At 40.7% G+C, this 16,795-nt stretch overlaps 1 protein-coding gene across 4 annotated transcripts in view; it reads right to left on the bottom strand.

Moving 5' to 3' along the window:
* The window catches only part of PPP4R3A (protein phosphatase 4 regulatory subunit 3A), a 220,116-nt gene that overhangs the window by 63,975 nt on the left and 139,346 nt on the right, over window positions 1-16,795 (bottom strand). For 3 of the 4 annotated variants that reach the window (XM_033952661.1, XM_033952663.1, XM_033952664.1), the window contains 2 exons: window positions 15,224-15,340; window positions 3,281-3,451 (listed from right to left, as the gene is read on the bottom strand). In XM_033952661.1, the coding sequence (XP_033808552.1) occupies window positions 3,281-3,451; window positions 15,224-15,340 (288 nt within the window). The remainder of the gene's footprint in view (window positions 1-3,280; window positions 3,452-15,223; window positions 15,341-16,795) is intronic. The other variant, XM_033952662.1, reaches the window with a different exon arrangement.

Genomic DNA, 16,795 nt, shown 5'->3' with positions numbered 1-16,795 from the left:
TTGATCAGAGGGCCGCCGCGTGAGCGGACTGCTGGGCACGATGGACCACTGGTCTGACCCAGCAGCGGCAATTCTTATGTTCTTATCCCTGACAAAACCTGTGGGAGGAACAAAAATTACTACATTCCCCTCCTGATGACCGACGAGACTGGTTCACAGGGAGAGACTTAGGGCAGCACTCAGCAACATTGATTATGAGGTCATCCAGAAAGAAGCTGGCTCTTGAAAGGAAGTCTGCTTAAAGGGAGGGAGCGTCCCAAGCCCAATAACAGATCCAAAGTCCGGCATGCAGACACTGCATAAGCAGAGACATTACTAAGAACTCGAATGATATCATAAAGAGCGTCCGCCACATAATCCACCCCATACATCATCAGCGGGGGACACACTGCACAATCTCGTATGACAGGCATGCACCGTAAAACAAGTGACCACCGCCACTTTGATACCTAAAGATGCCACTTTAAAAAGCTTTTTCAACATAATACCTACTCTGCGATCCTGAGAATCCTTAAGCATCACTTCCCCAACACTAGGGAGGGCCATGTGCCGTATAACCTGTGCCACAGCGGAATCTATCTTAGGCTGTTCAAAAACCTGCTGAAAATCAGGATCTAACGGATAAAGCGTAGACATTATTCATTAACCAAACCAAGAAGCTGTGGATGTGATGGAAAAAAGGAAGACAGCACATTAGAACGGGTCCATGACTGAAGCCTGAGATATGGAAGGAGGAGGTTCCAATTTGAGATCCTTCAGAACATCAGCAATAAAAAGGTGGACAGAGCCATGCTTAAAAAGCCTGTGGTTAGAAGGGTCATTACCCAAATCCGGACTCAGGGTGGCTGAGGTGACTAATCCCTGCAAAGGTATCAGTTGGATCCAATATAGAAACAGTATCAGGAGACAGAAGGGACTTAATACCTGAGTGGCAACTAGCGCAATCAAGGTCTGCCACAGCTAGATTAGAGGGATCCTGAACACGAATCTCCACCACCGGCACAACCAGCCGAGAAAGACCCAACACATCTGTTGGCTGCGTCAAATGAGCGGAGTCTGAAGAATACACAGTCGCTGATCCACTGCCAATCCAGCACAATCAATGCACACATTCAAAAGATTAGGGGCTGGGGAGTCCATCCCAAACAATTTTTAATCAAAACGAAAGGTTTTGAGGCAGAAATAAAACTTGGGGAAAAAAGATTGTTTAAAATCTAAGATGGCCACCGTCAGCGAATATGCACCAAAAATAAACAAAAATAAAAAATAGCTATTTAGGGTCTGGGGAGGTGGGGGACCTGAACCCAACCATCAGAAACTGTGAAAAATGACTTTTAAAAAAAGTTTAGCAAGCCAAAGTACTCATAGGAAATAATGGAGGTTTACTCACAGTCACTGAAATGCCTTTGCCTTTCAACAGTTTCACACAGCAGCTGAATGAAGAAAAGGATTTTCTGCCTCAAAATAGCTCCAAATGGACCAGACTTGAAGATCTTCAGACTGCCAGTTGGCTGGACACCGATTGTAACCTCCGCCTCCATGGATCCTTGCCATGTGAACAAGGAAAGGAAAGGAAATGGAACTTGCACGCTGATTCACTTCAAACACATACAACCAGTCCGTGCTTAAACCCGTGACAAGGTCAGCAGGCAAGCAAACTCTCAGGTGAAGAGAACCCAAGTCCAAGAAGGGTGGTATACAGCAGGCTTGCTCCACGGATCCACCAAAGCTTCTCTGAGAAGCAGCAGTCTGGCTCCATGGGACTGATCTTTTCCTCCAACAGGGGATCACCAGAAAGGGGTCTCAAGGCACTGAAGCCACCGAAAAAAAACCCGAACTTCTTCACGGATTGCTTGCAGAAATTGAAACTGGATATGGCTCTAGCTCTCATTCTAAGGGGGAAGAGCATGTGCTCAGAAAAGTGTTGGATTTCTGCAACTCCTGGATTGCAGGTTGGGATTGAACATCTAGAGTATGGAATCCAGAAGGGACGTAACAGAAACTGTTACTATGTATGTTATTCTGAAAGTCAGTGTTTCCCTGTCTCCAGCGAATGTGGGGAGGGAGAGAAGAAAAGAGAGCACAAGCCACTTGTTTGGACTAATCTAGCAGGAAGATGAATAATGTGCTTTACCAAAGGCTTTACATTCAGCAAGCCTTTAGTAAAGTATTTGGGGAATTGTGCATGCTTTGTTTTTGATGCCCTATATAAAACTGGGTTTGTAAGTTATAATTAGAACAATGCTTCTAACTCAGGAGTGCACAACTTCGGCCCTCGCCAGCCCAGGTTTACAGGATTTCCCTAATGAATATGCATGAGATCAATATGAATACAATGGAAGCAGTGCAGGCAAACAGATCTCATGCAAATTCACTGGGGAAATCTTGAAAACCCGAAAGGATTTGTCCTTTGAGGGCGGAAGTTGTGCACCCCTGTTTTATCTGGTTTTCTCCTACTCCTGCCAATGTGTATGTCATAGGTCACAGATTTTTTTTTTTACTTCAAATTCCTCAAAAGGTGTATCATTTCATTTCAATCCAAGCAAAGTATTTGCACTGTGAAAAGACCAACTATATTTAAAAGTTAGGACAAGATAGATCTCAATAAAGACTCTGAGCAAGCCATTTAAATCATATGAAAAAAACTGCAGGACTTACAAAAGCTCTATAGTAAGTTCAATATAAGCACAATGATTTTATTACTATTATAAGGTTTTGTCTAGATATGCTAAAAGGTGTAGCAAATTTTAAAAAACAGTTATTTGAACAGAAAAAGGTGAAATGAAAGATATGAGTGTTTAAAACATTTCCACTGAATTTCCATTCTACAACTATGAGGGTAGGAGCATGCCACTTTTTTTTTAGAAGTGAAATCCTTTCCACAGCAGAAAAGAAAGCATTACTTGCATGAAAGTGAGGCAGTACTTGTGAAGTTCTGGTTTTGAATGCTGTCATGGACTATTAATTTAGACAGCAACTATTAATCAAAACCATAATTGCTTCTTTTCTGCTGCTGAGTGAGGGGCATTCTAATAGCAACTTTGTCTCGTATTATTTGGCACCATTGACAAGGATTACCTCCTGTTGCAGGTGCTTAGTGTTTGTTTCAGCAGTATGCCATCTTCTTTTGTGCTTCCTTTTGGGTTTCTTGCACAATTTTCTAGTCTGTACATCTTCCCTACTTTATTGCCCTTCTCTTGTACTTTAATGCCGCTCTATAAATAATCCATATTTACAATTTACCAGAAAACAATTTAATTTAAAAAAAGTATAAAACTACCTTAAAAGGTATACAGAAGAATAAAAGCATCTTGCTTACATTGGCAGTAGCTAACATATTTTCTGGGTCAACTAATGTCCGAAGCAGACCCATGAGCTGAACTGCCCCTCCAAGTTCAGGATCTGTGTCACAAATCATGTGCTCTATGATGAGATTAATAAGTAATATATCCTGCAATAACACACAAAATTAACATTAGTGTAAAATACCACATAGAATATAACTGAAGACTAGTTAATCATTCTCTATATTTCTAAACAGTAACAAAGTTCAATCTATAACTACATTTTTTTTCAGTCTTAGTTTATTTGAAGTTATTATGAAACACAACAAAGTCAAATAACATTGAACAGAAATGAGAAATGAGCACATCAATGAAAAGAGTTATAATAATCTTAGTTGTATAGAAAAGTAAGACTGCAAATTTATCAAGTGAGTTAGATTTTTTGGCATTGTAATGTAGAGAATAACACGAGGGAAAAATCTGTCCCCGTCACTGGACCACCGTCCCCTTCACCGCCCCCGCAGCATCCACCCTTCCCTCTCACCACCTCACTGCCCTTCAGCGGCCTGAGAATCTCCTTCCCCCTTACCTTTACGGTGTAAAGAAACTTAAGGGAAGGAAGGCACACGGTCACCAGTCGCATGCGCAGCCTCTTCCCTCCCTCCCTCCGGCCAAATCTATCTCCCTCCTTCCCTCCCCCTTACCTTCGCAGTACTTTAGAAAAGAAACTGAAGCCGACGAAGCTGCCTGTGCCGCCCTTCAGTTGCGTGTGTGTGGGCGGAAGCTTCTTCTCTAGGGGAGAGAGATAAATTTGGCAGGGAGGGGGCCACGCGCAATTGGTGACTGCACGCCTTCCCTCCCTTAACTGCAGGGACAAGGCCATTCACCGCTCCAGGGGGCGGTGGATGGCCTTGTCCCCATGCCCACAGTGAGCACTTCCCCCCCCCCCCCTCCCCACCGTTTCAGCAGGCTACCTGCGGGTAACTGCCACCGTGTCATTCTCTATTGTAATGTTCAAATCTATATAGCAAGCAAACTGATTCCACCATCTATCATAAGTAACTTGCAAGAGGTCTTTCCAAGATGCACATATAATCTTCCATGCAGCAACAAGTAAAGAATCAAATAATATAGCATCATTATCAGATAAAGCATGAAAAATCTCCATCTGCTGATACATTAGCAGAATTTAACAATAAAATTAAAACACTGAAAAAAACAGATTCTTTTTGGCTAGTCCCAACGATAAAATTACGGATAAAACTCTCTGTTTATGAGGACAAAAATATCCAATAGCCTCGTCTCTTAAAATGTTAGGAGTCACACTCCTAACATTTTAAGTCGACATTTAAACCTGGGTGAGCATACTGATAAGCTTGTAAAGAAATGTTTCTTTGCATTATAGAAGTTGCATTCCATCGAAAAATACTTTGACCCTATTTCTTTCAGATTACTAGTTCAAGCATTAATTTTATCTATTCTTGATTATTGCAATATAATCTATTTGGGAGCTTATAAAACAGACTTAGGAAGATTAAGGCTAATCTAAAATACAGGGGTCCATTTAATTTTTGGATTAAAAAAAAAACCAGGAACATGTCAACCCTTACAACCGTCAGCTGCATTGGTTGCCAATGGAAGCAAGAGTACTTTTCAAATTTGTTTGTATTTCCTATAAGATGTTATTTGGATTAGCTCCGCTATATCTCCACTCTCATTCTGAATAGTACCGTTCAACTAGGCCTACTCGGCAGACTGGTTTATTTACTTTTCCTAATCCCAAAAATTACTGTTATAAAAAATATTTTGATCGATCTTTGGCTTATCAAGCAAGTAAAGTTCAAGTATGGTTAGATGACCTGATTCAACAATCTGCATCTTATTGCACCTTTAGAAAATTGATTAAGACCTATTTTTTTAAAAAAATTGTTACTTAATTGATGACTATGTCATAGGTTCTTATTGTATTTTTCACTATTAAAATATTGTACTGCTTTTCTGGGTGCTTTGTATGATCACTGGACTGCCCAGTCCTCTTTATTCTGTGAACCACCTAGAACTTTTTGGGTGTTGGCGGTATAGAAAAATAAAGTTACTATTATTATTATTATTAATATTAAAAGAAGCACTTTTCAAGATAATAGTTGCATAGGTATAGTGTGCAGTGAGTTTACGGATTTTGCAGATAGTATCCTAAACATCAATTCAAAATTTGGTAATAACTGAGCATTCAAAAATAAAATGTCTAAAGGTGCCAATATTAGCTTGCAGGTCCAGCATTTTTTTTAGAGTAAGAGAGATCAATTAAATAGGATTTTAGTGAGGTCCAGAGGGACCTGTAGTGGAGGAAATAGCACAGCTACTTACTGTAACAGGTGTTATCCAGGGACAGCAGGCAGATATTCTCAACATATGGTTGACGTCACCGACAGAGCTCCCTAGCGGACGTTTTCGCAAGCAGACTTGCTTGAAGACCTTCAAGCTTGCGATTGGCCCGTGCATACACGCGTGTGCCCCTCCCGCCCAACCTAGGGCATGCGCCTCCTCAGCGTGGCCTCAGTTCAGATAGCTAGCAAAGAAGCCAAACACGGGGAGGTGGGTGGGTTGCGAGAATATCTGCCTGAACTAAGGCCAGTACTGGGCAGACTTGCACAGTCTGTGTATGGCCATTTGGTGGGGGATGGGCTGCGAGGGCTTCAGTGGCTGGGAGGGTGTAGATGGGCTGGAGTAGGTTTGGTTTTTTTTTTTTTTAATCTTTATTCATTTTTAAACTTATAAGTGTGATAACATATCCATACAAATAACCATAAATATATTACATTACATTACATTACATTAGTGATTTTTATTCCGCTTGTACCTTGCGGTTCAAAGCGGATTTATATATCACTTAATAATCAACAATGATACATATAATATTCTCTTATCTCCCCCCTCCCCACCCTTATCTATCATATAATCAATACTTATACAACATGTAACAATAAAAATACCCTCCCTCCCACCCCATAATTGAACTTGTAAATTTAAGGGAAACAAGATTTTTCTAATCATTACAATACTTTATTAATGGCTCCCAAATATCTTGAAATTTCCTGAAACAACCCTGTTGTATTGCAATAAGTCTCTCCATTTTATAAATATGACATAAGGAGTTCCACCAAAAATTATAATTTAATCTATTCCAATTTTTCCAATTATATGTAATTTGTTGAATGGCAACCCCAGTCATTATAAGTAATAATTTGTTATTATTTGTAGATATCTGACTTTTTGCTCTCATTGCCATACCAAACAGCACAGTATCATATGATAATGCCACAGGGTTATCTAATAAACAGTTAATTTGGTCCCAAATTGATTTCCAAAAATTCATAATGAATGGACAATAGAATAATAAATGATCTAAAGTCCCTGCTTCGAGATGACAGTGCCAACATTCATTAGACTTAGAGCTATCCAATTTTTGGAGTTGGAGAATCTTGGCCACCTTCCACGAAGAGCATGTGGTTGCAAAGTCGCACAGCGTGGGCACGACTCAGCATGGTGCTCCAAAACCCAGGCACTCCACACATCAACAATGAGGGTCGGTGATGGAGATAACCCGGTTGCACTTAGTACAGTTTTTAAACCTGGAACGAGGCTGGGACATAAGAAAAAGGACGACCGTGGCCCCGCGAGGCCAGACAGCCAGAACAAGACCGGTGAACCCGGTCAAAAATATACGAACGGAAAAAAAGAAAAATAAAGACGCGGGCACAGCGACTTAACTGAAAATAACCAAATAAGCCTGCAGTGCAAGAGGGACAACGAGATTGCACGAAGCAAGGAAGCAGTGCTTCTGGCTCCGTGGAAAACATAGAACTGAGGCCACGCTGAGGAGACGCATGCCCTAGGTCGGGCGGGAGGGGCACGTGCGGGCCAATCGCAAGCTTGAAGGTCTTCAAGCAAGTCTGCTTGCGAAAACGACTGCTAGGGGGGGCTCCGTCGGTGACGTCACCCAAATGTTGAGAATATGCTGCCTGCTTGTCCTGGGATAAACAGATTGTGTTACAAAGGCGGATTTAAATATAGAGTGCCAAATGGCTTTTAAATCTGAGTCGGTTATGGGCAGGTTTAAATCTTCCTCTCAGGATTTGCAGATGCTTCTCATAGAGGCAGAACGCAAAGATTTAAAGAGTTTATAAAATTGCAAAGCAATATGCCCATTTACATGAATTTTAGCACAAAGTTGAAATATATCAGGAGTGGCATGTAGACAGGCAAATGGAATGTAGCTCTTATATAGGGCAGATTTTAATTGTAGCCAAGAGAAAAATTGGGAATCCTCTAAATTAAACTCCAATTGAATCTGTGAAAAGGTTTTCCAGTATCTAGTAGAAAAGAAATGGCTGAGGGGAGATATGAATGAACTCTACAAAATCCTGAGTGGAGTAGAACAGGTACTAGTGGATTGATTTTTCACTCTGTCAAAAATTACAAAGACTAGGACAGTGTTTCTCAACTTGCGGTTTGCATACCCTTAGGGGTACGAGGGCCGCTTGTTGAGGGTACGCAGCCTAACTGCAGCGATATTCCCTGCCTGACAGTAGAAGCTGCTACCACTGGGGATCCCTGGCTGCCCACCTGCCCTCCGGCTGAAGCCACTGCCAGAGATCCCTCTCTCCTCGCACCCCCTCCCCCAAAGCTGACCCAGTTACTTGTTGAGCCGCATTCTCTCCCTCCGCCCTCAGCCAATTCCATACAGGCACAGCGCAGGGAGTGACACACACACTGCATGTACGTAGCTGACCCAGAAACCTCCTCTCCGACATCAGGGTTGACGTTAGAGGGAAGGCTTGTGGGTCAGCCACGTGCAGCATGTGAATCGCTGCTTGGAGGGAGGAAGGGAGGGATCCCCGGCAGCGGCTTCAGTGGGGGCAGCCACCCCCGGCATACAACTTAATTTTGGGACAAAGATTGGAAGGCAGGGAGGGGCATGAATATGGGACACAGATGGGAGGAAGGAAGTGGGCACTAACTTGGGATATAGGAGGGAGGGAATAGAAAGGAAGAATTGTGTGATGGTACACATGGAGAAAGGAAAATTTAGCACAGAGAGAGAGAGGAGTGAGGAAGAGATGAATGGGGAATAGAAGGATGAGAGAGAGAGAAATGTTGGATATTGTGGTGGAGACAGACCAGAGGAACAGATTGAAGGAGATGCAAGGGGGAGGAATGCTAGACACAGTGATGGAGGGAGAGATGTGGCATGGCGTTGGAGAGAGATGATAGGAGAAATGGGCATGGGGGTAGATCCAGTCAGATAGTACTCTTATAAAAGCTGGTCCAAAATCTAAATCCAGCTTACCAGTACTTCAAGACATAGGGAGAAGTATGGCCTGTAGGAAAAAAGGAGGTATTGACCTCATTTAGAATATGTCCAAGGGGCATACTCCAGAGGGACTTCCTACAGTGCATGGGGGCAAGGGATGAATAAACAGACCCACTGGTACCAGAATAAAGGGGGATTGTACAAGAACTATTAATACTATTTTAAAAGTACAAACAGTTTCTCTCGCATTTCTGAATCTTTTTTTCAGCCCGCTTGCTCTCTTAAATCTAGTTTCATAACACCAGCACCTACCATTATGCAGACAGCATACTGCTGGTTTATTATACCAAGCTTTTAACCCCTGATCTCACCAGACTCCAACTCTGTTTAGAAGATGTGGCTAGTTGACCTCACACTCATAACATAACATCGTACTTATAAACCGCATAATGTAATGTAATGTAATGTAATTTATTTCTTGTATACCGCTACATCCGTTAGGTTCTAAGCGGTTTTAAGAAAATATACATTTAAATTGAAAGTGAGAAGTAAGAAAGGTGCTTAATAAAAATTCCCTTACTGTCCCGAAGGCTCACAATCTAACTAAAGCACCTGAAAGTTGATAAAGAAGTGAAAAAATAAAGAAGAGGATTAATGTTTAATATTTTAACTAGATAGCATAGATCTGATTAGTACTTTGGTAGTGGAAGAGAGGAGAAAAGGAATAGATATAAAAGGGAGAACCGTTAGAAAATAGAATCTTGAAGAGAATTTAAATGAGGAGATATAACATAATAAAGGCAGAATTAAAAACAATTGATAATGTTAAAGAAATTCATAATATTACAATGAAAATAAAGTAAAAATGAAAAATAGTGTCTTTAAACAAGATTCAGCGTTATTGATGAATTTGGAGCAGCAAGCGGTGTTGCTAGGGTAAATAGGACACTCCTGTCCTGTCATCACTGTGCCAACCTTGGCCGACAAACAGCGGGACACCAGGGTAGAAGTCCTCCGAATCTCGGGTAGGCAGGTGATGATTAGTCCAACGCCGCTGAAGTAAATGCGGTGGATGTAAATGCACTTCAGCAGTCAAAAGGCTCCGAGCTGTACACTGACATCGCTGGGGCCGAGTCCAACATGGAGCTCCTTCTCCGCCGCCGTCACGCTCCCGTATCGCCTGAACTTCGCAACTTCGGTGATAAACCCTGTAGAGAGGCTGGGCAGATGGACGATGGGACCTCAGGGCAACAGTCATCAGATCCCAGGCCGAGCAAGCGTCGAACAGGCCCATGCAGCCTGAAATCAGGTGAACAAAGGACATGCAAAAGTGACGGAGAGGACCGCTCTGATCATGGGCCCGATTCTCCCGCTCCTGTCCGATCTCCGAAACATCCTCAGACATCTGACCCCGCAGGAATCTCTCTCCAGATCCCCCAACCATTGGCCATCGACTGCAGCGCGGCATCTGCACCGCTCTCCTTCGGGAAGACGCTCGCCTGAGGTCAGCCATCTCCCCTTCAGCTTCCAATCAGGGGTAAATCGCCTCACATAGCTGTTGGCACTCCAGGCTAAAGGGTCTAGATCAGGACCTCCACAACCCCAAGTCCAAGTCCGGTCTCTCTCACACCATCCACTCAAAGTCCCATGACCCACAAGTGCAGGGCTCCTCAATCTGCTGAACTGGATCCAACGGCCAGAAAACAAAAACGGTAAATAATTTGAAAATAAAAATAAACAGAGGAAAATAAATTGATAAAAAAGAAACTAAGGATTAAGACTACAGCAAAAATTAGAAATCAACAATAAAAATTATATAAAAAAGACAAAGAAAAATAAAAAATAAAAATAAATAGTGGGAGACAGAACAATAGATGTCTTAACTGTCCGCCATCTTGAAAAAAAAACAACAAAAAAACCAAAAAACCGTAAGTTCAATGCGGTGAACAAAAGATTAAAAATAACATAACCTAAAGATGATTGGATTAGTTCACCAAGTATTTTGAGAATTGAATTTGGAAAAAAAAAAAAAAAAAAAAAGTAGCCTCCTAGGTATCAGCAGGCTTGTTTTCTACCTCTCAGATTACACTCATTCTCTTTTGTCATCCCATTCCTCTAATGTTATCATTTAAATATCTAAGGATTATAATTGATTACATCCTATTTGTCCCTCAAATCTCCAATCATGAAGGCAGGTTTTTATGCTCTTCACACAATTTGATCAGTCAGGACTTATTTTGATCAGAGTACTCTATGTCTTATCTATTATGCTCTTATAACTTCACAATATTACTGCAACTCAATCTATGCACGCCTCCCTCGTTTCAGCCTTAAGAGACCACTTCTTCAAAACAATGCTACTCAACTGATTTTTAATGCAAAATACCACGATCACATAACTCCTCTTTTGAAACAGCTACATTGGCTGCCTATCCCGTCTAGAATGAAATTTAAAATTCTTACTCTAATATGTAAAGTTTTTCATGATGGTATACCTAGCTATCTATTCTCTCTTATATTCCTACATACTGCCTATGATCATTAAACAATCACCATTTGGTGGTACTTCCTTTGGCTCAAAGAGGGAATCTTCACCTAAAATTGTTTCTACCAAGAATTCCAGTCAGAACTGAAAACTTTCTCAATTCCAATCTGCTTTTGACACATCTTAACCTCTACCTTAAGAAAGATAACACACTCTGAAATCCCTACAATAAACAGCTTCGAAAACATTAAGGGATACTACCTAAATACCCGTTCGGTGAGAAACAAAGCACACATAATAAATGATTGGATACTACAAACAAAACCAGATCTCCTGTTTCTGACAGAAACATGGATGATCTCTGACAATGACACAATCATGAAAGAAATCCTACCTCAGGGATACAAAATCATTCCACTATCAAGAAACTGGAAAAAAGGAGGAGGACTAGCGATCGTCCTAAAAGACCACTTCAACTACATCAAGACCGACTCCAAATCGTCTGAAAACCTTGAAATACTAACTTGCAAAATCACAAACGCACAGTTAGAAGAATCACTAATTACAACTTTATTCTATATCCCACCCAAAAAATGGTCAAACGCTAAAGAGGAATTCGCCGAATTCCTTACCCTATCCACCCTAAAAGGACCATACAACCTGCTTCTGGGAGACATAAACACACATCTAGAGCAACAGACAAAACCTGAAATAACCGAAATCGCCAACTTCCTAATATCACTAGACTTTCCTAACCCAGACACAGAAATAACCCATGAAAAAGGACACAAACTAGACTTAATCACCTTCTCCCACAAAGAAATAATAGATCCCAAAATACAATACTACCCAGGACCCTGGGAAAAATGCGTCTGGTCAGACCACTTCATTGGCAAATTCAATCTACACTGGCTAAAACAGAACACACAACAAAAACACAAAAACGTCAACACGAACACAATTACCAGCCGGGGCATTATCAACCCAACAGAATTCTGGACCCACTATGAGTTACATCCCATAACCAACGAAACTCAGTATTTCCCTACAAGATGGGAAACTTACAGCAAAGATCTCCTAGACCAAATAGCACCATATAAAACATACAAAAAGAAAAATAGACCACCAAATGAATGGTTCGACTGCGAACTACTAACCACCAAACAGGAACTAAGAAAAATGGAGAGAATCTGGCAAAAAACAAACAATGAGTCAGACAGGACAAACTGGAAACAAAAAATGAAAACATACAAAAATATGATCAAAGAAAAACGCACCAAGCACTATGCAAAAAAAATTGGTACATCAAAAATAAACAGCAAAGAGTTGTTCAAACTAGTAAAAACAATAACCGATACAACACAAATACTGAAAAAGGACAATGAACCCACCCCATCAGCACAAACCCTAGCCAACTTCTTTCAAAATAAAATTGCTGACCTAAGAGCAACTCTACCCACTACCATAACAAATGCTCTTCAATACCTCGAACCTCACGACCAAGACACCAGAGTCGACATGATATGGGACCACCTTGAATACCCAAATTGGCATCAGTTCCTAAACCTATTCAACAAATACACTAAATCTAACTGTCTACTTGATGCATGTCCCCCTAAAATAATGATAGTTGCTCCTCCAAAATTTAAAAAGGAACTATTTGAATGGCTAACTTCCACCCTCACAAGTGGAACACTAAACAAAAAACTGGGACACATACTAATCACCCCAATCCCCAAAGATCACAAAACCTCTTCAGCTCTGACATCCAATTTCAGACCCATAGCAAGCATTCCTCTTTTCACAAAGATACAGGAAGGATTGGTCAACCTTCAACTAGTAAACTACCTAGACAAATTCAACATCCTTAGTGAACACCAATCAGGATTCAGGAAAGGATACAACACAGAAACTGTCTTAGCCTCCTTACTAAACCACCTTTATGACCTCTTTAGCAAAGGCAAAAGCGCACTAATCCTACAATTAGACCTTAGCAGCGCGTTCGACCTGGTAGATCATGAAATCATGCTACTGTGCCTTGAAGTGATGGGAATCTCTGGAAAAGCAAAGAACTGGTTCAAAGAATTCCTAACAAACAGATCCTATCAAGTAATCAGCAATGGTAATTATTCCAAACCATGGAAAAACCCTTCAGGCGTGCCTCAAGGTTCCCCACTATCTCCCACCCTTTTCAATATTTATATCGCCTCCTTAAGTCACCTCCTACAAAAACTAAATTTAATACACTACATTTACGCAGACGACATATCCATTCTAATCCCCTTAAATGACATCACAAAAGAAATTGTAGACAAGCTCTCAAACGTAATGACCGAAATCGATAAATGGACCATTAATTTCAAACTAAAACTAAACGCAGAAAAAACAAAAGTCTTTCTGGCTAGCCCTAATGACAAAATTACAAGAACATCGATAAAAATAAACAATCACGAGTACCCAATTTCCAAAAATATAAAAATACTCGGTATCACTCTAGACACACACCTAACTATGACTGACCACACAAACGCACTAGTGAAAAAATGTTTCTACACGCTATGGAAACTAAGGACCATAAAAAAATACTTTGACCCAACATCATTCAGGTTGTTGGTACAGGCACTGATCTTATCCATCCTTGACTACTGCAACATCATCTACCTGGGCATACCACAAAAAACAATAAAAAAACTGAGATTATTACAAAACACCGCCGTTCGACTAATCTTCGGACTAAGAAAAAACGACCACATCAGCCCCTACTATAAAAAGTTGCATTGGCTTCCAATTGAAGCACGAATACTATTCAAATTTGCTTGCACCTGTTTCAGACAAGCCTGGGGACTAGCACCTTCATACCTACAAACTCACTTCATCCTTCACAACCCCACACGAGCGACCAGAAACAAAAACATCTTTGCATACCCAAAGATTACTGGCTGCAGATTCAAATCATTCCTGGATAGAACCTTTAAGTTCCAAGCAAACAGACAGCAAGTCTGGCTGAAAAACTACATAAACAAACCCAATCTGTCTTACAGTGCATTCCGCAAATCGATCAAAACCGCCCTATTCGCAAAATTCACTGACTAAAATTGTCCCCTCCCTCTCTAGGACTCCCCTCCCTGAAAACGCCTTTCTTTCTCTCTCTAAAGAAGCTCCTCATGTACTCATATATTCGCTGTTCCTAGAACTCCAATTCAAATGGAAGTTCTAAAAAAATACTCAGATATTCTTTACCCTCTGAACACCAATCTGTACGTAACTTTCCCTTCTACACTATTGTATTATATTTAGACTCATTGTATGGTATTGTATTAAGACTTATCAAGACTTAAGTATTGTATTGTATTTAGATCTATTATATTGTATTGTATCTAGACTTGTTGCATTACATTGTACTGTATTGTACATAGACTCATTGTACTGTATTATATGTTGACCTATTGTATTGTATTGAGACCTCTTGTTATTCGCTGAATGTCCAGCCTTCTTGCAATGTAAACCGCCTAGAAGTCGCCTGACTATGGCGGTATAGAAAAATAAAGTTATTATTATTATTACCTATGAACTAGATGTGCTGCTATGAGTGAAGGTGATGTGCCACCAGAAACCAATCATCAAATACTACTTAGTTTTGTTTTATTTTAACTAGGGTGGGAGTGTGGTGCAGAGGTTAAAGCTACAGCCTCAGAACCCCGAGGTTGTGAGTTCAAACCTGTGCGGCTCCTTGTAACCCTGGGCAAGTCACTTAATCCCCACATTGCCCCAGGTACATTAGGAATATTGTTGTGAGCCCACCAGGATGGACAGAGAAAATCACTTGATTATCTGAATAGATTCATGTAAACCATTCTGAGCTTTCCTGGGAGAACGGTATAGAAAATTGAATAAATAAACTGCTCTTGTAGAGTTATGTATATTAACTTTCCTATGGAGTTCTTTTCTACCTATGGCAAATTTTACTTTATTGTGAACCACTATGATCTGCTTATGTAACTTTGGTGGTATAGCAAATTTTAATAAAACAATATACAAATGATAGTCACTTATAAAAAGGATTGTTTCAGACCTTAGCACAACAAAACTAGTAGTAAGTCATATATATTTTTGATTTAGATTTATGCAGTTCCTACTCACATCATCATTCTGTTGAGCCTCTTGCATGACAAACTCTCGAACCATGGATGGATTGTATTCAACCAAATAAGAGAAAATATCAGTAGCAGCACTTCGCACCTGTGCATCATCCATACCCTGAAACACAGAAATATGTCTATTGGAGTAGCCTAATGGTTAGAGCAGTGAGCTGAGAACCAGAGAAACCAGGTTCTATTCCCACTGTGGCTCCTTGTGATTCTAGGTAAGTCACTTAACCCTCTATTGCCCCAGATACAAAATTTGGACTATGAGCCCCCTGCACTACCACTAATCCCAGTCTATGGTCACCAAAAGATATTCCATTCAGCCTTCCTATCAACAACTAAAGATAAGTCTGTTCTTGTTTACGAATTTTGACATATATAGAGACATTAGAATATTTAAAGAAGGAAGGTTGGGATCGTAAAGGCAATGATGGTCCCAGTGGCAGCCATAGTTTGGTGTTATCACTAAACAAATTTTGGTTGAAGGGTCTGAGCACTTTACATATATTTAATACAGCTGTGATATTAGTGGACTATATTATAATCATCACAGAATTTATAATTATCTCCCTAGTAGAGTGAGAGTATAATATATGAAAACACTTTGGCTGTAATACAGAGAAGGGGGTATATCAAACGTGCTACCCCTTACCTCACTTTTCTCAATTTGTTCAGATGCCTTTTAAACATTATTGTAACAAATTATCCCCCTCCTTTACTAATGCTTAGCGTGGGTTTTAGCGCCGGAAGCAGTGGTAACTATTCCGACGCTCATAGAAATTCTATGAGGGTTGAAGCAGTTACTGCCACTGCCGGCTCTAAAACTCACGCTACGCGTTAGTAAAGGAGGGGGTATGTTTGCCCTTTAGAACAATTATATACAGGAAAGTGTTTCAAAGCAAATGAACAGTCATCAAATTCATCAATGGCAGTAAAAAACTACAATCACATCACTCGCCTTTTCTTAATCGAACACTGGCTTCCCACTGCCTACCAAATTCCATAGAAGATACTTGTCCTATGCCAGCAAAATTTGGTTCTCGCATCTCCCCTCTTCTAGTTATTCTCCTCATACCTTATTCTCTAAAGAGGATCCTTTTTCACAGCATTTTCTTACTATCCCTTTATTCCTTCAGGTTCCTTCCTGTCCTTTGGGTTAGGCTTGATTTGACAAGGGATTTTAAATCCCACTCTTTTTGGGAACTGCTTTGCTACATCCCAGCTAAGGAATGAGAAATTGTATCTTACCTCGTAATTTTCTTTCCTCTGTCCTACTTGACCAGTCCAGAAATCCTCCCTAGTTATTACTGAACTTGTAATTATCGCAAGGATGTGCTGAGACTGGAGTCGGTGCAAAGAATGGCCACCCGGATGGTCTCGGGACTCAAGGATCTACCATATGAAAAACGGCTTGACAAATTACAGCTATACTCGCTCGAGGAGCGCAGAGAGAGGGGGGACATGATCGAGACGTTCAAGTATCTTACGGGCCGCATCGAGGCGGAGGAAGATATTTTCTTTTTCAAGGGTCCCACGACAACAAGAGGGCATCCGTTGAAAATCAGGG

The sequence above is a fragment of the Geotrypetes seraphini genome, chromosome 7 (genome assembly GCF_902459505.1).
Source record: "Geotrypetes seraphini chromosome 7, aGeoSer1.1, whole genome shotgun sequence".
Taxonomy (NCBI): Eukaryota; Metazoa; Chordata; class Amphibia; order Gymnophiona; family Dermophiidae; genus Geotrypetes; species Geotrypetes seraphini.
Note: the sequence above shows the minus strand (reverse complement) of the source record. Positions and strands in the feature narration are given on the sequence as shown.